This window comes from Lissotriton helveticus, chromosome 2_2, assembly GCF_964261635.1.
Source record: "Lissotriton helveticus chromosome 2_2, aLisHel1.1, whole genome shotgun sequence".
NCBI lineage: Eukaryota > Metazoa > Chordata > Amphibia > Caudata > Salamandridae > Lissotriton > Lissotriton helveticus.
Window position 1 is genome coordinate 110,094,359 of NC_136060.1, and position 27,097 is coordinate 110,121,455.

At 46.3% G+C, this 27,097-nt stretch overlaps 1 protein-coding gene across 7 annotated transcripts in view; it reads right to left on the reverse strand.

Moving 5' to 3' along the window:
- Nucleotides 1-27,097, reverse strand: part of EXOC1 (exocyst complex component 1) — a 409,496-nt gene that overhangs the window by 168,625 nt on the left and 213,774 nt on the right. For all 7 annotated transcript variants that reach the window (XM_078678171.1, XM_078678169.1, XM_078678170.1 and 4 more), the window contains one exon: nucleotides 22,214-22,363. In XM_078678171.1, the coding sequence (XP_078534297.1) occupies nucleotides 22,214-22,363 (150 nt within the window). The remainder of the gene's footprint in view (nucleotides 1-22,213; nucleotides 22,364-27,097) is intronic.

The following is a 27,097-nucleotide window of genomic DNA, read 5'->3' on the forward strand; positions in this document are numbered from 1 at the left end:
CAAGCAATGAGGGCCCGGGCCGTTGAGTGCCTTGAAGACAGTGCACAGCGATTTGAATATGTTTCTTTTGCGGATTGGGAGCCAGTGTAGCATCACCAGGTCCCGAGCCGCCGAAACACGTTTGGGCGTTCCTGTGATCAGACGGGCCGCTGCGTTTTGCAACATTTGCAGTTTATTCAGAATACTCTGTTGTGCGTTTAGGAGCAGACTGTTGCAGTAGTCTAGGCGTGATAGCACTAGACTAGTAACCACTGTTTTTTTATGCTCTTCTGCAAGAACCGGTAGAACTTTCCGCATTGTTTTCAGCATAAAATGGATGGATGAGGAAAGGGCATTTATGTGGGGCCTGAAGGATAAAGAGTCATCCATCATGACTCCCAGATTTTTAACTTTCGTGGCCGGTATCGGAGGCGTACCCATTTCCTCTGGCCACCAACGAGGGGACCAGAAATTATCTCTGGCTCCAAAAAGCAATACTTCAGTTTTCGCTGAATTTAGTTTTAGGCAGTTGCATGCCATCCAGGAACTGACTTCCCGCATTGTATGTAAAGGTTTAGGGGACTGAGGTCCAAGAGGGGTCTCAGGGTTCTGTCCTTTTTTTAAACAGGGAGTACAGGGAGTAAACCCCTGTGTTGTGTTGATGTAGGGGAACTGGTTCTATTGCATGTTTTGGTAGGAGGGAAAGCACCTCTTGCTTTAAGAGAGATAAATGTTCTGTTGACATTGGGCACTGTCTGGGTGATATGTTTGGGGGGTAGAGGTGAGTTCTAGACAATAACCGGATTGAATGATTTGTCTCACCCACCTGTCCGTAGTGATGTTGTTTCAGAGAGGTAGGAATTTTATTAGTCTTCTCCAACCGGAGTGGAATACTCCGGGGGGGAGTGGAGGGAAGTCTTTGGTTGGTGGTGGAGGCGGAGCGAGTATTGTTGGTCTTGCCTCTACCCTTGTTGTTATTGCCTCTGCAGCTTCCTCTGTGATAACCTCTGGTAAATGATGTCTGGGTGGGACTTTTGTAGGATGTGGAGGGGTTGTCAGAGGAATAGCCTCTGTCGATGCCCCTATAAGAGGAGCAATTGCAAGGCTCCCATTGATTTAGCAGTGTCGGTGTCTTTTTTCATCTTTTCTAGAGATTAATCCACGGCAGGGCCAAACAAATGCTCCTGGTCAAACGGTTGGTTAAGTATGGTAGTTTGTACTTCTGAAATGCGTAGCTATGCCTGTCTACGTGAAAGGACACTTGTGTTGATGAATCGGGAGGCGGTGTCTGTGGCATCCAGAGCGGGAATGGAGGTGTTTGTTATAGGTTTACCCTCCTGTATGAGATCATTGGCTTTTGTCTTGTATTTGTCTGGAAGGTGTTGTAATAGGGTCTCCTACTCATCATAGTGTGCCCTATTGTATCTAGCCAGCAAAGCTTGTGTGTTGACGATTTGCCATATGTTGGCTGATTGTGACACTGTTCGCTTACCAGAAGCGTCCAACAGTCTTGACTCCTTATCGGGAGGGGGAGCATCACCTGACGTTTGGGAGTTGACCCTCTTTCTGGCGTTGGAGACCACTAAGGAATCCAATGGTATCTAGCCTTTGATATAAGCAGGGTCAGTTGGGGCAGTTTGCATTGTTCCTATATCCTGGGGTTAATCACCCTATCTCTTACAGGATCTTTGAACACCTCAGGTGCGTGTTTATTCACCCCTTTCAGCATAGGGAGAATTGAAGTGGACCTTTGGGATGTATAAAATGTTTCCATTAGAAAATCTTCTTCGACAGGGTCTGTGTGTAGATTTACCCCGTGGTATTGCGGCGAAGCCCTGTGAATGAGCTGAGTGAAACCCATATTGTCCTCTGGAGGGGAAGGTCTAGAGGGATGGATATCATCTTGTGGCATATCAGGGACATCTGGTGTGCCATAATTGTCCCATGGGTCATCTGGGGTATAAGGTGAACCAGGATCTCCTAACGGTTTGTTGTCTGCACCCTCCGCCCCGTCCCCAGAGTTGTCATCATCGTCCTGAGGTGGAGAAGATGGTGAGGAGTGGGGAAGGAGTAGGGGAGTGGTGCTGAGGAGGAGGTAGAGGAGGAGGTGGAGAAGGAATTCTGAGAGGAGATGTGGCAATGTCTCTCTTCTTTGGTGGAGATGGAGCCTGTAGAGGCATGTCCATTGGTCTTTTTTCTTGGAGCTAAGAGCTAGTTGTCCTGTGTTTGAATCTTTTAGAAGAGTTTTTTGGGTTGGGTCAGGTTGAAAAAGCTCTTCTTGTGAAGGTTTCCCTTTCGGTGCCGATTTTATCGGTTCCGAATGCTTGCGAGGCACTGAATCTGGAACTGATATATGTTCTTTAGGCTTCGAATCGTGAGGTTTCTTGAGTTCCGAAGGAGCCTGTGGAACTGGTTGTTTTTTCGATACCGAGGGGTTTTTCGGTTCCGAAGGTTGAGTGTTTGTGGTGTTCGGAAGCAGAGTCGAGGGGTCGGTGCCAGTAGGTTTCGGTGCCGATCGCGCCGATGTGAAACTAGTGTTCAGCACGGAGGGGGACGACAGTTTCCTTTTGGGTGCCGGGATTGTGTTTTGGCACAGACAGCAGGCTGACTCGATTCAGAGTGCCCTGAAGGCTTATTTGTCGATTTATTTGTCGGGCCCGAAGGCGGGATGAGGGAAATCTTGTCCCGGTGTGCAGCTAGGCCCGAAGGTGTATGTGTTACCAAAGCCTTGTTGGGGGTAAGTGTAGGGAGGGGGTCGACGTCACTACTTACGACCCACTGCCCCAGAGTGATGTCTTCAATGTCAGAGTCGTAGGCTACAGAGCCTCTGACGAGTCCTTCTTCGACCCTCTCCTGCTTTGGTACATCGACGCCCTCCTGGAAGATGTCGTCGGGAATGGATGTCGACGATTGAGCCATGCTTCTTCGAGCTTGACGATCCCGAATAGTTTTCTTGGAGCAGAAAGAGGTACAAGCTGTACAGTCTCTGGCCTCGTACTCCGGCGAAAGGCCGAGGTTACACACCTCAGGAAGATGTGTGAGTAAAAAGTTGGATCCACATTGAGGACACTTTTTAAAAGGAATCTGTGACCAGGAGAGCCCGTTGGCCCCACAAAATGTCCCCAATAGGAATTGGTGGACCGCTGTACCCCCATTACCTCCTTCTATTCTTTCCCAACAGGATGAATGGAACTGGGAAAACACACCACTATGTACATCTAGGGTGGAAGAAACTGAAGCCGGCGCTTTTAACTGGGCCTTCCAGTAGGAAGAGGCCACGCCCCCAGCAGACGTCAGCGCTACCCCATTGGTAAAAGAAGAGGAATCCCGGAAGAAGGTGTGCATCGACACCAGAGTGAGGACGGAGTGCTGGTAGCGGTTACGGAGTGGCAGAAAAGATGGGAAGAAGAGCACTGCGGCAAAGAAGGCGAGACGATTCCATAGGGAGCTCCGGCAGAGCCATGAGGCCATCGCCCCCACGCACTACCGAGCCATGTTCCAGGAGGAGCGTGGCTACTCCAGGGATGAGAGAAAGTCTCGGGCTGGGTTGGGAGGCGGGGGAGCCCGTCCGTGTGAAGTCTTACCGTGTAGGAAACCCCCTATTCACTTCCTGACCCAAATCACCTATCCCTGTGCACTCGCTCCTCACACACATCCTCACCTCGCAGCTGAAGAGTCGGAAGAGATTGCTGTTTGAGAGTGAACACGTACAGCGGTAATCCTACACTCCCGGGTCCCTTGGGTTAAATACACCACATTGAATGCCAACCTGACACATTGTTTTCTTCATCCCCACATACCATCCTCGGCTGGAGCACAGAGAGACGGGATACAGTACCCAGAAGCGAAGGATCAAGCAGTACGAACCTGCCCAGGACCTTCTGCAACCACGGATCCGGGCCAGTTTGCCAAAGACAGACTAACCAGCCACCATAAAAGAGTCTTTAAAAACCATATTTAACTAGACCTGGTCTCCTATCCCTCACTTCTACCCCGCCACAGAGTCCTTTCCATGAGCCAGGTCTAATGGCATAGGTAGGCCCGAAAGGCCTGGGTCGATGACCGGAATTGAAGACTTCGCGCATGTAGAGATGTGCATTGAATAGGGAACGCGATCGAAACAATACCGGAGAAAAGGGTGAAGGATTGCACATTGAAAGTTGGATCGGTAACGGTACCTAACTGGAGCGTGATAAACACATCCGACCCCGATGGCGGAAAAAAACAATCTGATGATGGAGTCGATGCCCATGCGCACTATTGTCCAAAGGAGGAGTCACCTATCTTGTGGCTTCCAAAGACTTTTCCAATACTTTTCTGTGTTCCCATCTAGAGAATATTTGGCCTGGCACTTCGGGCTGGACTGTTCCCTTTTGAGCAAGTTGGATTTAGGAGAGGCTGATCCTTATCTAGAGTGGCATAGTGGGCAAAAACAAATGGACTAGAATGTGGCCCGAGTAAATCCAGTGGCTGAGATTAATTCAAACATTCCATCCATCACTCTTTGTTTAAGCTAAAATATATGATACAGGCTGCATGCTTTAATCATGTTCATCATCACTTATTTTTTATAATGCCCATGTTCACTCAAGGGCTTTTTGGCAATAGGAAACCCAAATGACAAACAGACAAGAGCGAAATCCAGACACAAAAAAACTGAATAAGCAAAACAACTGTGTCCATGGGACTCTCTTAAGAGCAAAGTGGCCCTCATTGACACTCAAGTGTGCAAGAATTTTACTGTACCACAAAAACACCCAAGTAACGGAGGGAGTGCACTCTGGAGTGGGAACGTTGATTCAGCAGAACTTGCAGAGTCAGAGTTGTACACAAGAGCTTTTGATGTAGAATGTAATGCAAATCTACATATGAGGCAAGACCATATCAAACCCTGCACAGCATGCACAGGACTTTCAAGTACACACTCTACTTAACAGAGAGTTAGTGTAACTGTTTCTTCACTGTGGAGACATGGTCAAATGTTTTCAGGCCAAGATTATGGATATGTCAGAGACACTGGCTTCAAAGCGGCACACATTCAGACTGCTATAATATTCCATGAGATAATATACAGGTCAACACAACTCTGGCATGTAGCTAGTAAAGCCCCCATCACAAGGGGGATGAGGTGGGTTAGGCAGGCTACTAGCCCTCAACTGTTGGGGTTCAGGAAGTTTGTCACTGCTGTCTTTGGGCATGCCTTACTATGGCTCTGCACACTGATCTAAATACAATCCTTTCCACACCCCACTCTCAGGTAGAGCTCAGCTCCAACAGACACAATATCTACAAACGGTTTACAGAGAAGAGGAGTGGTGTGGATCACTGGTTAGAGGCGGCAGACCCGGAAGCAGAGACGGCCCGGGACCAGGGTTCTATTCCCGACGCGGCAGGGTCGAGGACCAGGGTCAGCGGACTCGATAATTCTCGCCTCGGTGCCTACTCTAACCAGGGATCACACTCGGCAACTCTGGGCATTAAATGTTAAATGTCGTATACTTGTAAAGCGCACAGCTGCCCCAGCAAAGGGGCGTCCCGGCGCTGTATACCGCTGGGGAACACATCCTGGCTTTCCCTGTGAGATGGTCCCTCCTGGGCATCTCCAAGGTGAAGACAAGCATCCCCGGCGCTGATGGGGCCGTTAGTGGAGATTAAGCAAGCTATTGCCCAGAGTTGCTGAGTGGGACCCCTGGTTAAAGTAGGCACCGAGGCGAGAATTATCGAGTCCGCAGACCTTGGCCCAAGACCCTGCCGCGTCGGGAATCGAACCGTGGTCCCGGGCCAACCTCTGCTTCCAGGTCTGCCGCCTCTAACCAGTGAGCCACACCACTCCACTTAGCTTGCCTCATCTCCACAATGGCCCCCCACATATGCCGGGGATGCCTGGTTTCACCTTGGAGATACCCAGTAGGGACCATCTCACAGGGAAAGCCAGGACGGGTTCCCCAGCGGTCTACAGCGCAGAGATACTCCTTCGGGAGTCGATTCTAGCGCTTTAGAAACCCACAATTAATCAATTAATTAAAGAGGTGGAATTTCAGAATTGTCACTATAGTGGATTATTGTTTTTATATTCTACACACAGTGGCGCACAAGCCTAGAGGACCAGCCATCTTAGCTCTCCACACAGGAGAAACTCCATCAACACATCACACATGTCATGTCATTATTCTAAAGCACAATTTATCGCCAGTTACTGGCTGAAGCCTAGGGGGGACATGGAATGTTAACCTAGATGTGGGTATGTTTCATCAAATCAATATTCTTAACCTGACCATAAGTGATTAAGTTTGTCAAGTAAAAGTTTCAGAATGTACCTGTTTCCGCGTCTTTGATATGTGGTTATTATCTAATTATGATCTCGCTCAAACTTACAAACAAGTACAAAAAAGTTTTGGATTTTATGGAAGTGTCCCAATGATATTGATGGTTTCCGCAGTGAGAGCTTCGCCACAGAAGAAAGTCTTATTGAAGATAGAACTTCTTTGACTATTTTAACAAATTGTTCCGCTTAGCAATATCCGTTTAATTGAATTTTAACATTTTAATTTGGGTTCTTTCTTGTGCTACAGGAGGTCAGTAGGATACAAAAAACATAGGAATTATGGCCTTGTACACAGCCACTTGGGGAGTAAGTACACATTACATTTTGAACTTCGACAATTTGAGCAAGATCATAATTGGATCATAACCACATTTAAAAGTAACGCAGAACCAGGTACATTAAAAAAACTTTTACTTGACAAACTTAAAGACTTCACAAGGTCCGGTGAAGAATAGAATTTAGTTTAGTGTGTAACTAATGGAGTTCATTTTCATGATAACCATAGGCCTCATGTTTATATATCTTGTCGCACAAAGTAATGCCCAGGAAAATGTTGTTTAAAGACCGAAACATGATGTGTTTTTTTGTTGGAGTTATTTAGTATATGGTCTAATAAATGTGTGATGTCTTGTAGTTTTAGTATGATGTACAGTTATTTTAGTGCCATTTGCTTATGTCTGGATTTTAAACTTGTAAATATTGTGTGAACTTCAGAGAGTCTGTGCATCACGTAATTTGAACATGTTTTGACGTTGTTATTCATTGACTTGCATATTATTAAGCATGTTAACTAGTGAGTGAGTTCTGAGCCAAAATCATTACAATATCTACAATGTCCAGCCCAGTGCTTGTCTTCTAAGAAAAATATATATATAATCAAACAGCAGTATTAAATACTACACAATCCAATGTACCATATCAAGCAGGGACTTGTGGAGTATGATTTTCCCTTGTAGTGCTACACTCACTAAGTCCCCCTGCTAATCCCAACCAGGTTACCCCTTTCTGGTTGGTCTTCCCTATCGTGATCAGGTAAAAGCATGACTCAGGCTAAGGTGCACTCTTTAGTTTTCCCCTGCAAGTCAAATGTGCACTTAGTTGCTGGTTTCTTTATTACGTCTCAACTGCTTGCTCTGCAATGGTTAGGCAATAGCCTTGTCCCCCTCCTTTTAAGCGAATTAGATAGCCCCCTCCGCACTTCCGTAACTGGAAGGCACATTGGGCAAAGATAGTCCAAGTCCACCGGCAGTGCAGGCATGGGCCCCATCTCAAACGAGAACTTAGTTTTGAGGAGCAGTGGCCTTGGTGAAGGGGTCAATCTGCAGCTTCCTTGGACCCACAGTATGATGCAGACTTTGCTCAAGTCAACGTAGACAGGTGACACTGACGGGCCGAGCCGACTCTTCCAACTTCATTTTAAAGAGGTCACATCACCATTCAACACAATGGAGGTCACCATTTATGCAGAATCATTGGCATGTCTACCATTTGACGCGGATGTCTTCTGGCCTTAACTTTCTAAGAACTATGACAGTGTCAGGTTATTATTATATATAACAACTAATGCGACATCGGTCTTGGGCATGTGTCTAATTTCACCATATTTAGGTCAAATAAGAACAAGGACAGACCTATAGCCAAAATAGTGTAGTCTGAAATGATGTTCTCTCACCCAATATGTTCATAAAGATTCGTCTGATACACACACCTTGATGCACATAGTCTATCTCAGACATTCCGAAACTTATGTCAGAAATGTCTAACTCTGATAAGATTTAGTATATAAGTACTGCCATTGGACCGCTTGCCAGGAGATGCCCTTTGCCTAGATTATCGCACTTCGTAGATGCCACATTTTGCCCAGTGCTGATAAAGCAGAGTCACGGAGAAAGATTGCTACTTAAGCGAGTGTTTCACCTTCCCAGGGAACATTGCCTACACGCCTCCACTGACAGTGATGGCTCTTCCTGTCAACAAGGTATGCAGATCGTCGCTTCTACCCAAATAATTATTTTTTTATAAAGAATTTCTTTATTAAAGTTTTTGATATGCAATATATAAGCATAACCATAAGACATCTATGTTATACAGTAGTCAACAGCAAAATTTAAGTAAAAATACTGATCATTATCACTGGTCCAGTCTGCTGCAATACAAGCATACCAATCCTCAACTGCCCTCCCCACCTTTAAGGGGTTGCTTCGGAGTTTGCCTCTGAATTTTCTCCTCTATGAATCTATCCACCAACTCCCCGTTTCCTAAGAAACACTAGACTGCAAGCTGCTCTCCTTTACATGGTCTCTCTGTGTAGCACACATTAGTAGGTTTTAGGGTGTTACATTTTGGATGACATTTTCACAACTTTAGAAATGTTAATTTTATTCTAGTTGCTCACAGCGTGCCTTCTTGCAGATTTTATAATATCCCGTGTAGTCATTTTAGATGCGCTAAGAATCACGTTATTTCTGTCATAATAAATGCTTTTATTTAAAACTATCTATTCTTCTTAGTGCAGTGTGTTTATGGTATTGTGAATAATGAAAATGGTTTGTTTCAATTACCAGCATACCCATGATCCCTTTATAGGGATTGTTAGTAACCCAAAAGCAATAACTGTACTTCAACAATGTATGGGGTAGGGTTGTGCGGGGCTACAATGACCTGTCTTTCACATTCAACCCTGGTGCACTGAACTAAGTTCACTTGTGTCAACTGTGGGTGAAAAAGCATACCGTGAAGAACTAGGCCAAAGTCATAGTTTGCAAAACACTGCTGCTGTCTTTGGGTCTGCCCTACTACGGCTCTGTAGACTGATCCAAATACAACCTTTACCGCACTACCACTCTCACGGTAGCGAGGGAAGGCAGTCACAGGGTTTCACAGATGTAATGAGTGCCTGAGCTCAGCTCCAACAGACAAAATATCTACAATGTCCAGCCAAGTGCTTGTCTTCTAAGTAAACGTTAGTACTTTTAATCAAACAGCATTTTTAAATACTACATTATAACGCTTAAGTTCCCACCCTCACAAGCCAAATGTGCACTCAGGTCCTGGTTTCTTTATTAAGTATTAGTTCCTTGTTTTGCAATGGAAGCTTTATCTCCCTCCTTTTGACCTGATCAGACGCTCCCTCTGCACTTCCGTAAGCGGGGAGGGGGGTTTGTTGATCAAAAATAGTCCTAATCCACCTGTATGTCCAGGCGTGGGTCACAAATCAAAGTGAAGGGCTGCCCAGCTTAGTTTTAAGGTGCAGTGGCTCGGTGTAGGGTCGACCCCAGCTGCAGCTTCCTTGGACTCAGTATGATGCAGGCCTTGCCCAAGCCAACATACCAGACTGGGCCACACATAGCTGCGACCCTACGGCCCCGCCAGGGCAACAGCAGCTGCCTACAGCCCCTCCTGGGCAACAGCAGCTGCCTACAGCCCCTCCTGGGCAACAGCAGCTGCCTACAGCCCCTCCTGGGCAACAGACTGCTGCCTACGCCCCCGCCTGGCAACAGGCTGCTGCCTACGGCCCCGCCTGGGCCACAGGCAGCTGCCTACAGCCCCGCCTGGGCCACAGGCAGCTGCCTACGGCCCGGCCTGGGCCACAGGCAGCTGCCTACGGCCCCGCCTTCGACACAGACAGCTGCCTACAGCACCGCCTGGGACAAAGGCAGTTACCAACGGCTTCGCCTGGAACAAAGGCAGTTGATGATCCAACCGGTACAAAGGCAGCCCCGACTGGACAATCACAGCGTCCTGCTTCTGCTTATTTGGGTTGACTGCAAACCCAGCATATGAGACACTTAAATGCTCCCTTACAAAAGCAGTGGACTCGGAGTTCCAGATTTCCATCTCTACTATCTTGCTGCCCAATGCCAATATACATACCGTTGGTACCACCAGGACCAACATGGTGATATACCACTTTCCGTAACTATATCCACCACTTGCTGAGCATAGAGGAAACTCCACCATCGTTTGGTTGATGGTCTCTTATATTCTTCAGCCCTATTATTGGCTGGTAAACCTTGGCTTCGCCTCACAAGTGAGAAACGTGCTAAACGCACCCTACAACTTCATGGCCTGCATACTATCGGGCTGTGTTCCATGAGAGTCATGTTCTTACATACGCCGACACCCGCTTCCATGGCACCTCATATATGGACCATTTCATTCTACGAAGACTCCATAATATTCTGCTTCATGCATTCCCACATATCCTCTTGCCCCAGACGACTTTCCTCCACTGACTCTCATTATCTCTAACTGTGATGGGAATAGGCTTATCTCCAGGCTGAATCACACATGCCTTTTCATGAAGCCTGACTCCACCAAATGTGTCAGGGAGGTCTGGAGTAATGATTTAGGTCACCCATTGACCGACAAAATTAGGTATTGTTGCGGCTCTAAAAAGAAGCCTGTGTGTTAATGAATATGCTACTTACCAGTATGCATCTGTTCTTGGCATGTAGGGCTGCTAACATTCATATCTTAGCATTAGATCGCCGCCTAGTGTTGGGTCCGGATGATCGCACATTGTTGTCCTGGAAGAGTCTTCGAAGTATCCTGAGATAGGTGGCTCCTCCCCTGGACTACAGTGCGCATGGGCATCGGCTCCATCCCCAGATTGTTTTTCGCCATTGTGGCAGAAGATGGAGTGAAAAGTGTAAAGGATGTCCATGCTAATGATTGAATACAATAGTATATCTGCAGCTGCGACAGGCACCGGGGAGGAGGGTGGGCGATATGAATGTTAGCAGCCCTACATGCCAAGAACAGATGCATACTGGTAAGTAGCATATTCAGTTCGAGGCATGTGGGCTGCTAAATTCATATCTTAGCATAGAATACATAGCAGTCCCTCCATTAGCGGCGGTTGCCCGTGCCAGCTGCAGAAACCTGAAAAAGTGTCTTGAGAACAGCCTGTCCTACAGCAGCCTGCTGCTTGGAATGCACATCAACACAGTAGTGTTTTGTAAAGGTATGTGGTGTAACCCACGTGGCTGCTCTGCAAATGTCCTCTAAAGGAATGTTCCCTAGGAAAGCCATGGATGCCCCCAATTTGCGTGTGGAGTGCGCCCTTGAGGGTATCGTTAACGTGCGCTTGGCCTTTTGATAACAGATTTGGATGCACTTAACAATCCACCTGGCTATTCCTGCTTTGGAAATAGGGTTGCCTTTGTGTTGTGGTGAGAAGGCAACAAAAAGTTGTTTTGTTTTCCTAAAGTGTTGTGTTCTGTCTATGTAGTACATTAACGCCCTCCGTACGTCTAACGTATGGAGCATTCTTTCCGCTACCGTTTGTGGGTTTTGGAAGAATGCCGGCAAGTCAATAGTTTGGTTGAGATGAAACTGTGACACCACCTTCGGAAGGAATTTGGGGTTAGTACGTAGCACTACCCTATTTGGATGAATCTGAATGAATGGCTCTTGGATTGTGAGCGCTTGTAGCTCACTAACACGCCTCAGTGACGTAATAGCAATTAGGAAAGCTACTTTCCACGTTAGGAACTGGAGTTCACACGAGTGCAGTGGCTCAAATGGTGGTCCCATCAGTCTGGTGAGGACCACATTGAGGTTCCACACCGGAGCTGGCGGTGTTCTTGGGGGAATGACTAGTTTCAGGCCTTCAAGGAAAGCTTTAATAGCAGGCACCCTGAAAACAGAGAGATGCTGCCTATTCTGAAGATAAGCTGCGATGGCGGATAGATGTATCCGAATAGAAGTGAACGCTAGATTGCACTTGTAAAGATGTAGCAGATAGCAAATGATGTTAGGGATAGATGCATCTAGCGGGTTGATGTCATTGGCTGTACAGTAAATGACAAAACGCTTCCATTTTGCAGCATAGCATGCTCTGGTAGTTGGCTTCCTTGCCTCCTTGATGATGTTCATGCATTCTGGAGGTAGGTTAAGGTATCCAAACTCTAGGACTTCAGGAGCCAGATCGCCAGGTTGAGCTGCTGCGGATCTGGATGCTGAATTTCTCCATGGTTCTGCGTCAAGAGTCTGGGCGTGAGGCGCAGTCTTTGATGCGGCACCACTGAGAGTTCGAGGAACGTGGTGTACCATGCTTGGCGCGCCCACGTTGGAGCAACCAGGATGAGAGTCATCGCGTGCTGCCTTAGCTTTCTTGCCACCAGCGGTATCAGAGGGGCTGGCGGAAAAGCGTACGCAAATTTGCCTGACCAGTTCATCCATATCGCATTCCCCTGCGACTGTGGGTGAGGGAACCTGGCGGCAAAGTGTTGGCATTTTGCGTTTTCTTTTGTTGCAAACAGGTCTATCTCCGGATGACCCCACTGCTGGAAGTACGGGAGGAGTACTGACGGATGTAACTCCCACTCATGCATTTGATGGCTGTATCTGCTGAGCAGATCCGCCATCTGATTGTCCTTGCCCAGGAGGTGTTCTGTCATGAGGAAGATGTTCCTCTGAATGGCCCACCGCCACATGCCCTGAGCCAGATGAGACAGCTGTGGCGAGTGGGTGCCCCCCTGTTTTTGAATGTAGTACATCGCGGTCATGTTGTCCGTCCGGACTAACACTACCTTGTTGCACAGATGTACAATGAAGGACTTGAGCGCCATGAAGATTGCCATCAGTTCCAGATAGTTGATGTGCATCTTCTGTTGCTGCGTCGTCCATAGTCCCTGCACGGTGTAAGTGAGCAGTTGAGCTCCCCATCCCTGGAGAGATGCGTCCGTTGTCAGGATAATCTGTGGCACTGGCTCCTGGAACAGTCGGCCCTTGCAAAGGTTGTGTGGAGTCCACCAATGCAGAGAGTCGTATGCCCGACTGGTAACCAACACTAGGTCTGTTAATTGTCCCTGAGCCTGTGTCCACTGATTTGCTAAGCACTCCTGGAGCGGGCGCATATGTAACCGTGCGTGAGGGACTATGAAGATGCAGGAGGCCATCATGCCTATCAACTGCATGAACACTCTCGCTGGAAGTGAGTGTTGTGGTCTGAACTTCTGGATTAGAGACTGCATGCTGTCTATCCTGACTTGGTTTGGGTGAGCCATGGCCGTCAGGGTATTGATCGTCGCACCCAGAAACTGCCGGACATGTGCCGGCTGAAGATGCGACTTTGGGTAGTTCAACGAGAAACCTAGATCGTGAAGGAGGTGAATGGTAGTTGACATGTTCGCGGCGCACTGTTGTTCCGACTTGGCTTGAACGAGCCAGTCGTCCAGGTAGGGGTAGACATGGATGTTCTGCCTCCTGAGGTGCGCCGCTACTGTCGCCAGACACTTGGTAAACACTCTTGGGGCTGTGGTGACACCGAAGGGTAGGACCTTGAACTGATAATGCCTGCCTTGGATAGTGAACCTGAGGTATTTCCTGTGGGACGGGTGTAGTGGAATGTGGAAATAAGCATCCTTGAGGTCTAAGGTTGCTAAGAAGTCCCCTTGGTTTAACAAGGGAAGAATCTGTTGTAGTGTAAGCATATGGAAATGTTCTGACAGTATATACAGGTTGAGGGGACGCAGATCCAGAATGGGTCTGAGAGATCCGTCCTTCTTTGGAATAAGGAAGTACAGGGAATATACCCCCGTGCCTTCCTCCCCCACTGGCACGAGCTCGATTGCTCCTTTTTGCAGCATCACCACCACTTCCTGCTGCAATAAGTGCAAGTGCTCTGCGGACATAGGCCTTTGCCTTGGTGGAATGTTGGGTGGAGTGGATTTTAACTCTAGACAATAACCGTGCTGGACAAGTTGTCGCACCCACCTGTCTGTGGTGATGTTTCTCCAGACGGGCAGGAACTGCTGTAGTCTCCCCCCGACAGGTGTTAAGTGGTCGGGGGGCAGTGACAGAGAGTCACTGTTTGCTTGGGGTAGAGGAGCGGGAGTTGTTGTTTCCTCTGCCACGTCCTCTGGTGCTGTTTCCTCGGTAACCCCCCTTGTTCTGTTTGGGGTACGAGGATTGTGCTCCACCTCTAGAGAATTGTGATTGTTGACCCATCTGTCCTCTGGTGACTCCCCGCGCACCTGAGCGACGAAAACTGTTGCCACGAAACTGTTGTGATTGTAGGGCCCCCATAGACTTAGCAGTTTCGGTGTCTTTCTTTATTTTTTCTAGGGTGGTGTCAACATCTGGACCAAACAGTCTATCAGGATTGACTGGCTGATTAAGTATGGTTGTTTGAATGTCAGGTTTAAACCCCGATATGCGGAGCCACGCCTGTCGTCTCAACATGACGCTAGTGTTAATGGCCCTAGCGGCTGTGTCCGCGGCATCAAGTGCACACTTTATGGCTGCGTTGGAGATCAGTTTTCCCTCCTCTATAAGCAGTTTGGTGCCCTCTTGAAACTGCGGAGGCAGGTGTTGTAAAACTTGCTCTAGGGTGTCGTAATGCGCCCTATCGTAACGTGCCAAGAGTGCCTGTGTATTTGCAATACGCCAAAAATTGGCAGCCTGTGCAGCTACTCTTTTGCCTCCTGCCTCTAGCACTTTGGACTCCTTATCCGGGGGAGGAGCTTCACCCGTTGTTTGGGAGTTGGCCCTTTTGCGGGCATTTGCGACCACCAGGGAGTCAAGCGGCAACTGTCCCCGAATGTATGCAGGGTCTGCAGGTGCTGGTCTGTACTTTTTTTCGATACGTGGATTGACCACTCTCGCCCTGGTAGGTTCTTTAAAGATGTCCGCCGCATGTTTGAGGACCCCTTTGAGCATAGGCAGTGTCTTTACTGTCCTTTCAGAGACTGAAAAAGTGTCAAATAGAAAGTCTTCTTCTACTGGGTCAGCATGCATGTCCACATCATGATTAGCAGCTGCCCTCTCAATGAGTGCATGAAAACCTGCAGAATCTTCTGTTGGGGATGCACGTGCACTGAAAGGCTGTGGGTCAGGCTGTGGGTCTTGCCCCACATCCTGGGTGCCTTGGTCACCAGTGTCATCATATGAATCCGGCTGTGCATCTGGTTCATTGATGGGGAAAGTGTATTGGTCATCTTCACCATATCCCTCACCCTCAGAGTGTTCTGGTGAAGGAGTTGGGCTCCTTCTTGGAGGAGGCTGGATAGGTTCCATGAGGCCTGAAGCGTCCTGAGGAAGCCTTTTCTTTTTTAGGGGGATGACATAGGAGTCCACTGGCTGTGAAGTGATTCTCCTCTTGTAAAGGGTCAATTTGCCCGTGTCTGCGTCGATAAAACGCTCAGAATCCTCTTCTGAGTCGAGTACCCGACTTGAAAATGCCCCTGCCGTCGAAGAATCCGACTTCTTTGGCGTCGATTTTGTTGAAAAGGCCTTCGGCGCCTCCTTTGGCGGCAGAAGGAAGAGAAGTTTACCCGCAGGCTTCACCGGAGTGTCCGTCGGCTTCTGTGGCGATGGCATCGGAGCCGACGCAGCAGAGGCCTTCTCCCTGATTCTCTGTAGTGAAGAGGCGATGAGGGACGCGTCACTTACAGTGGCCTTTGGCGTCGACGAGGAGGTCTTGGCCTTGCCCTCGGATCCGACGTCCTGTTGCCCCTTCTGAGTTTTTGACGATGATGCCGCAGCCGCCGACCCAGAGTCCTTGGACCGATGCGCAGATGTACCAGCCTTCGATCCGTGTGACTTTGTCGGCTCCGTCTCCACCACGCGTCCGACTAACGGAGTCCCAGTCGGAACCGGAGCCGTTTCGCTGGCTGTTGCGGGCTTTGACGGCGCCGCAGCGGTTGACCCGTGCCGACCACCCTTTTAGAGGATCCCTCCTCTGTCGCCGATTTTGACACTGTGGAATCGACAGATTTCTTCGACTTCTGTGGACCGGAGGTCGACGGAGTCGATGAAGCAGCGTGTTTGGTCGTTTTCGTTGGTACGGCCGCCATTTTAGGTGTGCTCGAATCCATAAGTTTCGGTTTCGATTTTGGGTCGGCCATTTTAGGTGTAGTCGATACCGTAGGTTTCGGTTTCGATAAGGCCTGCCCAGCAAGTTTGTCCGTGGCCGGGCCGGAAGGCGGGGCCGTGGCTTGCGGTACGGGGTCTAGGGTAAGGCCGACAGGTGATCCCGTGACCCGAACCCGATCTTCGTAACCTTCGGGGCATAGCTCGTCCCCTGAGCTATCTTCCGCGGCCCCATAAACTTCTTCGACGTCCCCTACCTCTTCGACGTATTCAAGGCCTTGACCCCCGACTCCGTCGTCGTGTTCCGGATCTGCCTCGACCTCCGTCTCGGGCGGGGAGATTTGAAGATGATGGCTCTGGTCCTCGTCTTCTTGGTCGCCGAAGATGTTTTCTGGATCTGGGGCCGCTTGTCTGGCTTCAAGGCGCACCGCGTGCCGAATCTTGAGTGTTTTCTTGGACCTGAACCTTGCGCAGGCCCTGCAGTTGCCGTCGTCATGGTCTGGCGAAAGGCATTTGTTACAGACCGGGTGCAGGTCTATATGTGGGTATTTGGACCCACAGAGCGGACAGAGCTGAAACGGACTCCGCTCCATGCTGTAAAGTTGCAGTCGTGTCGCGATGAGAAGGCCCCGATGTCCGAAGAGTGTAAGCACTCCGCTGATTCCGACTCCAAGAGACGGAAGAACTCGAGACCGCACGCAAACAATACCGACGCAAAGAATACAAGGCCTTTTGGCCGTTTAAAGTTAGTTTTTCTCGGTTCCGACAGAGAGACGTCGAGACCGCATCCGAACCCAATGGCGGAAAAAAACAATCTGGGGATGGAGCCGATGCCCATGCGCACTGTAGTCCAGGGGAGGAGCCACCTATCTCAGGATACTTCGAAGACTCTTCCAGGACAACAATGTGCGATCATCCGGACCCAACACTAGGCGGCGATCTAATGCTAAGATATGAATTTAGCAGCCCACATGCCTCGAACCCACATGCACAAACACCTCCATTTCGAGTTACTTCATAGGGCTTACATTACCCTCTCAGGCATTGTGTGATTTGACACAAACACACACACACACACAACCATCCCCCCAAATTCCACCTAGTGCCCAGGAGCCATGCAGCAGGTGCCGACTGTGTGCATCTCGCACAAAGGTCGTTACTGGTCCTCTATCTTATCAATCCTCTCCACTATGACTGACATCACAATCACACCTGATCCCATGGTGTCACTTCTGGGGTATACTCAACGACATCCCCAAACCTATCAGCAGATTTGTCTCTGTTGTACTCCTCCTTGCAAAACATGAACTGGTGCTCCATTGGGGCACAGGCGAATCCCCACGAAGGAGGCCTGGCTCAAAAGTATGTCACACTGTGACAAAATTAGTGAGGCCTATGCACAATTCTAACCGCACACCTCAAGGCCTAAAGATGTTTGCCATCCCCTGAGGGATAACCTACTCTCCCTAGAGTCGAACGATTCCAGCTGAATGATAACTCATTATTCCAATGTAAGCTTCTATCTTCTGCACGGTCTCCTCCACTACGTCGACACCACTTTACCCCTGTATCCGCTTATGAGATTTTCTTTTTGTTGTTATTTTCTCCTCTACCAACTCTGTTTCAATACAGATTACTGACTTGTATAATCTGCTGCATTATGTCGACAACCTGTACCTTTCATACTGCGATGTTTTTGTGTATTCTGTTTCATCATAACATTTTAACCCCTTCGGTGCTCATGACGAGCTCAGCTCGTCATGGCATATATCTCTCAGGTGCTCATGACGAGCTGAGCTCGTCATGACCACACCCGTTTTTATTATGGCCCAGCACTGCAGGGGAATCGCTCCAGCAACCATGAGGGGTTAATGAATACATTTATTTTAATATATATATATATATATATATATATATATATATATATATATATATATATATATATATATATATATATATATATATATATATATATATATATATATATATATATATATATATGCTCAATGATTGGGCTGAATGCAATTTGGAGTCTTCACGTAAATTGGTTACCATTCTGGTAAAATATGCAGAGAGTGATCGGGTGCTACTACAACAGCAGGTAGACCTAATGGAGGTTGAAATTACCACAATGGAAAAAGGAGCTGAAGCAATTTCCACCAAACTCAGGGGTGAAATGATGGGCAGACTGAAAAAAGAAGAGGACATTATCAAAAAGCGCAAAGCTTTCAAGTTTCAGCGCGACAAGGTTGATTATCAGCAGGGGCGAATTTTACTTTCGCGAAGAAATTTGATGCCATAAAAGCTGCGAAGGGCCCTGCTAATTCAACTTCATCCTTGGTAGTAGGTAGCAGTGTGCCAGACTCTGGTTTAACATCCTCTGCCTCTGATGTTAGCTCAGTGCCTAAAAGTGGATCTGATTCAGAAACAGCAAGATTCGATCCACAGTTGGGGTTTACAAGATTTTCGCTAGCGCAGGAGGTCGACTGCCTGCGGCAAGACAGACGAGCAACCCTGCGGCCGCGCAAACCCAACCCAACCGCAAGCAAAGAAACAACAAAAGGCAGCAACAACGAAGAAAAGCAGGCCGGCTCAGAAAAACCAAAAAATAAGTTTTACCCCAAGAAAAGGTGGAACCAGCACAAGTAGATATTACATACAGCAATATCATTTCAACCCCAGACAATCCATCTGCCATCAATTTGACTCCTATTGCCCTCAACAATCAAGATTCAAATATTCTGTCGCTGGGGTTAACATACAGCCTAGCGAGTAACTTTAGTTATGCAAGTACGAGAATTGACGTGTTCAAATATACTCGTAAACTGAAGCTGAAAAAATACTTTTCGAGCAACAAATACCAGCCTAAAACATCATCGGCAGTGGGAACATCTACATTACCAGGACTGGTTGCTAAAGATTCTGGGTTACTTCAGGACTTGATTTCATTACGAAATGAGGCTCCGTTGTCAGGAACGCCAGAGCAATACCAGGTACCTGACACTGGTGGTCTTACGGATTTTAAAGTCAAATCAACCTTTACCCCTCTTATGATGCATGACAACATCGACATCTTCCATGATTTAACAACAACAGGAATTAAGAAACTTCATATGACAACGTTGAAGGAAAAGAAACAATATGGGATGCAGAACCACAACTACAACAGGCTGGTCAAGAAACTACAAGCTGATAATACTGTCATCGTACGTCAGGCCGACAAAGGCGGAAATGTGGTTTTGTGGCCACGTTCTCTGTATCTGCAAGAGGCCTACCTCCAACTCAATGATACTCTTTGTTACAAAAGATGTGACATTTTGACTGTCAGAAAAGTTCAAGCTGAATTTTATACACTTCTGACAGGTTGGAGAAGTGCAGGCCTTATCAGTTTAGATGAATTTAAGTTTCTTAAGAAAGACCACCCGGTCATGCCAGTTTTTTACTTAATCCCAAAGGTCCATAAGAATCATACAACTCCTCCGGGCAGGCCAATTATCTCGACCCGCAATGGGTTGTTGGAAATTTTTTCTAAGTACATTGATTTTTTCCTCCAGGATTTTGTTACAATATTACCATCATATTTACAGGATTCTGGGGATTTTCTAAGACAGCTAGAGAATGTACATTGGGACCACAATTGTTTGTTAATCTCGTTGGATGTCTCAGCTCTCTACACGAGTATTTCTCATCTGGATGGGTTGAGAGCTGTTGAGCTCTATCTGGGTAATAGACCGTTACATCTACTTGAACATAACAAGATGTTAATCTGTATGATCTCTTTTTGCCTCCATAACAACTTTTTTTCGTTTAGCAATCTTCATTTCTAACAAGTCAGGGGTGTAGCCATGGGGGCCTGCTTCTCTCCCAGTTATGCCTGTTTGCACATGAGCTACTGGGAGGAGCAGGTCCTCCATGGTGCATTCAATGATGTGGTTGTTGAACATGTGGTACATTGGTACCGCTATATTGATGACATCTTTTTAATATGGCGAGGTACCCAGGCACAGGCTATTGATTTCATTGACCGTTTGAACCAGAATTCCTTTCATCTTCATTTTACTTCCACTATCAGTCAGGAAAGAATTTATTTCCTAGATGTGGAGGTATTGGTCAAGAATAACAGATTGGAAACTACATTGCACAGGAAGCCTACAGCAGGCAATACCGTTTTGCATGCCAAGAGTCATCATCCGGCGCATCTCATTCGCAGAATTCCCTATGGGGAAATGCTGCGAATCAGACGCATTTGCAGCACAGACGGCCAGTGCAGGACAGCACAGGAAGAGAGCAAGGTGCGGTTCTTGGCAAGGGGTTACACCATGAATTCAATAGATGCTGCTATTTGTAAGGTAAACTCTATTGCTAGGAAAGATGTCCTGCTGCATTAAAAAAATCTCAATTAGCAGAACCTATCGATCCTAATACTCCTGTCAGATTAGTACTAACATACAGCCGGCAACATCAAGCTCTCCGGAAAATTGTCACAAAAAACTGGAATCTAATATCACGTGATCCAGTGATTGGCAAATTTATGCCAGCCAAGCCTGACATTTCATTCAGGAAAGCACGTGCTTTAAGTGACGCCTTGGTGAAATCTAGTCCGGAGGTGTTAACCAACCCCTCATGGCTTAAAGCCAGCAAAGGCTTCAGAAAATGTGCTGTCTGTAAAGCCTGCAAGCACGGGGTGAGTAAGACTCAATTTACTACACCTTTCTCTGAAATACCCCGTGTTATCTATAAACAGTTGACATGTAAAACAGAGTTCGCCGTTTATGTGCTGGAGTGTCACTGTGGCCTGCAATATGTGGGAAGTACCAAGTTGCAGGTTCACAAACGGATACTCCAGCATATAAGGGCCATAAACACCGGTGATGCAGCCTACCCAGTTGCGCGTCACTTTAAAGAAGTCCATGATAATCAGAGTCAATTGTTGACTTACTTTGTCATAGATGCAGTTCCACCACTGAGGAGGGGTGGTAATCGCGAGGCTATTCTACGGGCCCTTGAGACAAGGTATATCATAGGACTAGGCAGCAAAAATCCATCCGGCCTGAATGCCAGTGAGGACTTTTATACCTCCTTATAGTTTCCTTAATGTTTCCTGTATATATTAACCATCCTGCTCTGATTGGCTCCATTTCTTACTTTCCGGTTTACTGTATTAACAACTTTATTCTATGGAAAGTTCGGTGGTTCTGGCCTGTCCACCTCCAGCACAGTACAGTGGTTCTTTTAACGTTAAAATTGGTTTTAATTGTTCTTTATGAATGAATTGATTCTTTTATACAGAGCGCACTATTAGCACAGTATTTTTACACCATGTTGCGGTGGGTTAAAAAACTGAGATGCCCGTATTTCATTTTCTATTCTTAAATGTAGCATAACTATCATGAATTTACCCACTGGGGTTATATCAAATGAGGATGATTTACAATGTCATATGTTAATAACATGAAGCGTTCAATATTCCTGACTAAAGACATAGTCATGGTCCTCCTTTCTTTAGTGTTCTATTTGCTGAAAAGGATTTTGCTTTGTATTTTATGCAGGCATTTTTTAAAGCAATTAATGTATATTCATACATTTCTTTAACACTATGTTGTCTGTTAGGAGGTTTCTTTCGCCCTCTACATGCAATGGTTTGGCTCCTTTAAGAAAATGCAGTATAACAATTTGTTATGTCTATTGGGCGGACTTAGTGTTGTAGCCAATCATGCAACTTGTTTGTTGAGCACTAGCACTTTGAATTTCACCTGTTCCCTAACTAGCGTTGTGTGAACACGGCCTCTGGGCAGGCTGAAACGTTATGCTGAAAGCGGATGGAATGAATAAATAATTTTCTCACCTGCAAAACTATATATATATATATATATACACATACATACATACACACCCACACAAAAACCCAGTAGAGCCAACCAGATTTGCAAAATACTTTGGGGTAATAGCTAGAATTAATAATTAAGACAACTCTTCGACAGGCAAGTATTTCCATGTTGATTGGCTTTTAAGTTTCAACATAATTACATTAAAATCAAGGAAGAATTCCCATTCCTGTAAAAAGTTGCAATCAAAACCGGAAACACACACCTTCATCAACCCATCATATTTTGTATAATCTGTGTTCTTTAGCCACTCCATTAACTTGGCATAATGAAGTAAGTCTCTGTGAAAAGGATGGTGGCTGGGTAGTGTCAACTCCACAGAGTGTTGAACAAGAGTAGAGTTCTGGTCACAACCCTGAATAAAAAAAAAATACAAAGGTTCAGTTTGGGGAAAAACACGCATGTTTTAAGGCAAATTAATGCAAAAGGCTTGGGTCGCAGTCTCTGCACTAAAAATAGAAAACATTATAGAGGTGTAAACTTCTAGAACAAATTTACACATTTGACTCCTCAACCCATAAACCCCAGTCAAACGATTAATGAGTTTCTAATCTATTATACGTAAGAATATCATTGTCACTTAAAAAAAACAATTTTAAAATAAAATAATGGCAGAAATATTAAAATAAAAAATTACATGAAGGCTAAATGGATTGCGACGAAACCAAATGCTTTTTAAGATCTGCAAAATTACTTCTGTTATAACTATTAAACTAATGCGCAAACCTGCAAAGAGCCTCGTGTAAAAGGAATCCTAAGCGTCATGACATTGAGGCAGCACATTGTTTTCTTATTGTAAAAATTTAACCTGAGGCATAACAAGGGAGCTCAAGTTAAGAAGTGTGGTTGTAATGGTGATAACTTTATCCACTTAGGACTTTTAGAGAGTAACTCACCAGCGAGAGAACGGATGGGCATAGGTTTTCAAGCTTCTCCGGACAATTCCAGCTTTCAAAGTATCCTCTTCTCTTTTTTCACAGGTCAGTGATTTGAGGTTTTTTCTATCCTTTCATTTTCTCTGCTATTCATTTTAATCTTTGTTTTTTTAACTGAACTTGTATTCGGGCTTTAGGAGGTTAAGGTAGACATGCAGTTGTCAGGTTGGTGAATGGGGTAACAGTTTCAACATGGTGGAAATGGATAATCTATGGATTGAATTGGAAAGTAAGACAGGAAATATGAACGGTGCTATGCCTGAATGCTGCTGGAGTTTGGATGATGGTGGCTTAGTGATGAGAAAGAGAGAAAAGCATATGGGTGCCAAAGTTAATAACGTTATCGAGGGGCGAGAATAAGCATTTTGGAAGGCCTATAACTAGACTGTTGCAAAGATCTAATCTACTTTAGTTGTGTACAGTTAGAGGAAGGCAAAAACAACAGTTGATGGACCGAAAGCAGAACAATGTCATACATTCACCCCAGTACAGAGATCTGGGCATGAATCCATCGTTTTGTTGCTCACCATGCCATTCCAGTTTGAACCCAGCCGTATGCAAATCAGTCTTGACCCTGTGCCCCATGGGAACAGTCCAGCTCAAACTGCCAAGCCAGGTCCTCCCTGGACTAGAAACAAGCATCCAGGGACCGGCTCAATAGCATGGTGAGGATTTAAAGCGATGGATTTAGGCCCAGATCTCTTTACTGACATTGTTCTGCAATCGGTCCATCAACTGTTGTTTTTGCATTTGTCACCCCGAGTGGGACGGGTATGCTCAGACGTGGAATACATGGCTTGGCAGTTCGGGCTGGACTGTTCCCATGAGGCACAGGGTCAGATTGATTTGCATATGGCCATGTCTGAACTGGGGTGGTGGAGTGAGCTAAAGAATGATGATGGATTAAACCCAGATCAGTTGACTGGGGGTGAGTGTTTGATTTGCTCAAGCGCTCCGTCCATCATCCCCTTTGGTTTCGCTTTGTTCGCCCTAAGTTGGCAGCCTGGTTGATGACGGCTGATTAGCCAGAAACCGGTCCTAGGATGCTTGTTTCTGGTCCAGGGAAGACATGGCTTGGCAGTTCGGGCTGGACTTTTCCCAAAAGGCACAGGGTCAGAATGATTTACATATGGCCATGTCTGAACTGGGGTGGTGGAGTGAGCTAAAGAATGATGATGGATTAAACCCAGATCAGTTGACTGGGGGTGAGTGTTTGATTTGCTCAAGCGCTCCGTCCATCATCCCCTTTGGTATCGCTCAGTTAGAGGAAGGGGCATGTATTTCTAATGTCGAGGAGCTGATATCTGCTGTAGTAGTTCACATAAGGGAACACACGTCTTAGTAAACTGGCACTTTCTCAGGTCCGAACTGTCATTCTGGAAGAAGCTCAAGCCATGGCTCTTCCCTCTGTGTTAAACCTGTGGCTAAGTATTGTTTGAACTTTGCATTCTCTACTGCCAGGACACTCCTTGGAGTAAATGCTTGCTTTACAAACTACCTTAATTCGTTCAAGGTGGAAAGCGGATCAGTGGATTCAAAGGAGATGGGTTGGAAGGGAAAATATAACATATTAATAGGGTATAGGGGATGGAAATGCCATTCAGTTTCTGATTGCACCGAGGCAGTTGGAGATAGAGTATGGTGTTAAGGTGAAAGAGAGGGGAAGGAGATCACTATCTGGGATTGATCAACATGTAGTTGGTTTTGGATTAGGCCCTTACTGCAGGGTTACCCCCAAACGTTTTGCCTTCACCATCCTATTTTCTGAAACCATTTGTGTTAGCTTTTAGGATTCTGCACAGTGCTAAAGTGCTTGTGCTCTCTCCTCAAAACATGGTTAAACTGGCTTATACCCAATAGGCATATTTTATTTACTTATACGTCCCTAGTAAAGTGGTCCTACATGTATCCAGGGCCTGTAAATTAAATGCTACTAGTGGACCGGCAGTACTGATTATATTAAGTAGGCTTTTCAAACAAGTCTCAGACCTGCCATAGAAGCCTGTGTGTGCAGTTTTAAACTGCCAATTCGATCTGCCAATATAAACCTTTTGCCAAGCCCAAACCTTCCTTTCTAATTCATAGAAGTCACCCTAGGGTTTTCCCTAGACAGCCAGAGGGCAGGGTGCAGTGCATTTAAAAAGTTGGACATGTATGTTCAAATGTAAAATGTCCTGGTAGTGATCAACACTTCAATTGTTTTTTTGCTACGGCAAGGCCTGCCTCTGCCGTAGGATAACACTGAAGTTACCTTACTACATTTAATAAGTGATACTTTCAAAATAGAAACAGGTAACCAGCTTATCTTTGGAATAGTAATTATAAATCCTTTCTCACGGTGAAGTTTAATTAGAATTTTGAAAATGCCAATTTTAGTAAGTTCTATAAAGGGGGTAGGCCCAAATATTAGTAGCTAGATAGGGCCTAGTTAAAGCAGTATGACAAGTAACCTAGATACCATTTTCTGTGCTACTATCTTCTTAAACAGGCAAAGGGCCATTATGTGATTTCATTGGTCCTAGTTATTTATTTAACCATTACTTCATCATTTCGTTGTGTCATTTTTTTCATTTCATATAAGTCTGAAATGGGAAAAATACTATTTGTTTCAGACAAATGCAAGACAAATTGTCAACATGAAAAACAGCACACTATACACATTGCTTTACAAAAAATGTATACAATAATTTCAAAATGATGCGACGAAACAATACAACAGTCGGTTGTTTCAAGAACATCAAACATAAAGCAATCCCATTGTATATAGTTCATAATGTCCTTAAAGGGATGCTAGCTATTGGGAACAAACATAACAGCGGTTGGGGTCGAGTCAACGCTAAATATCCCTTAACGCGGCTAACCAGATTACACCAAGTCAAAGCCCTGAAGAGAGTCCCACAAGTGTCATTGTGATTTGAAACGAGTCAGCACTTTTCCTTCCATTGAGGAATTGACAACTTATGAATACAAGCAGCGCTGAGGGATATTTAGCGTTCACTCAACCCCAACCGCTTTTATGTTTGTTATAAAATGAAAAAATGAAACAATGAAATGATGAAGTAATGGTTAAATAAATAACCATATTGACCCTTCATCTGTTTAGGTTCCTTGTCGTACTACTTTTAGAAAGTTGGCATTTTGTGCCTTAGTCATTTAGACCCTGCGGCCCGTCTCTAGGTCACATGACTTAGTGTAGCTGACAGTTGCTTTTTGTGTATACTTCTTAGACAGCCACACACAATAGACGGCTAGGACTACTTGAGTGGGCCACCACTGGCAGGACAGGAGGGCAGAGTTGGGCACAGTCCTACTTACACTTGAATAGGCTGTACCGTGCCTCCATACAAAGGACTGCCTACTCCCTGTAGTTAGTCTGGAGCTAGGGCAGGGGTGGTAGGAAACCTGTCCACTTCAAAGGGAAACCTCTAAAAGCTTCTCCCACTTCAAAGGAAGACCTAGGTATAAATATTGGAACTCGGACCCCAACTCTTCAGTACACTGTGGGACCTGTAGAGACTTTGCCAAGAAGGACTGCTGTGCTGTTGAAAGAACTGCAACTCTGCTGGACTCCTGCCCTGGTGAACTACTGTCTTGCTGGACTGCTGCTTTGCTGGATTGCAGCCCTGCTGCCCTCCTGCTGAGTCAGAGGGACTGGACCTGCATCTGAACTGAGGATTGCCAGAGTGGCTCCAAGGGCTAGTATGCTGGCATCTTGATTAGCCTCTCGGGTCCTGGACATTTTGCCTCAGAGAGGCTGAAGTGAAGTTTTTGGGCTCTTCTTGACCGCGAAAAGGCCCATTGGCGCCGAAACCTTTTTATTTGCACTCCCCACCAACATGAAGTGAACCCAACTCTTGACTGCTCACCCGGAGTGCCACTGCAAAGCCCTGGCCCTCCCGCGACAACAGGATCTTCACCCTAGAGGGAAGACTGTCCGCAATGCTAGGCTTGCTCTTTGTAATACATCGACAACCGCCTGCGACGCGAACAGGACTCTGAAAGATTGAGAAGGTAACTCTTCAGCTGGACTAACCTGGTCCCTGTGTCTTACCCATGCACCATCGCGGTCGGCCTAAACTTGTAACTTTCTCCCAGTCTCGCAAGACCAGATAGCTGCAAGCGCCGCTTCAGGTTTTTCTGCGCTATTTTCACTT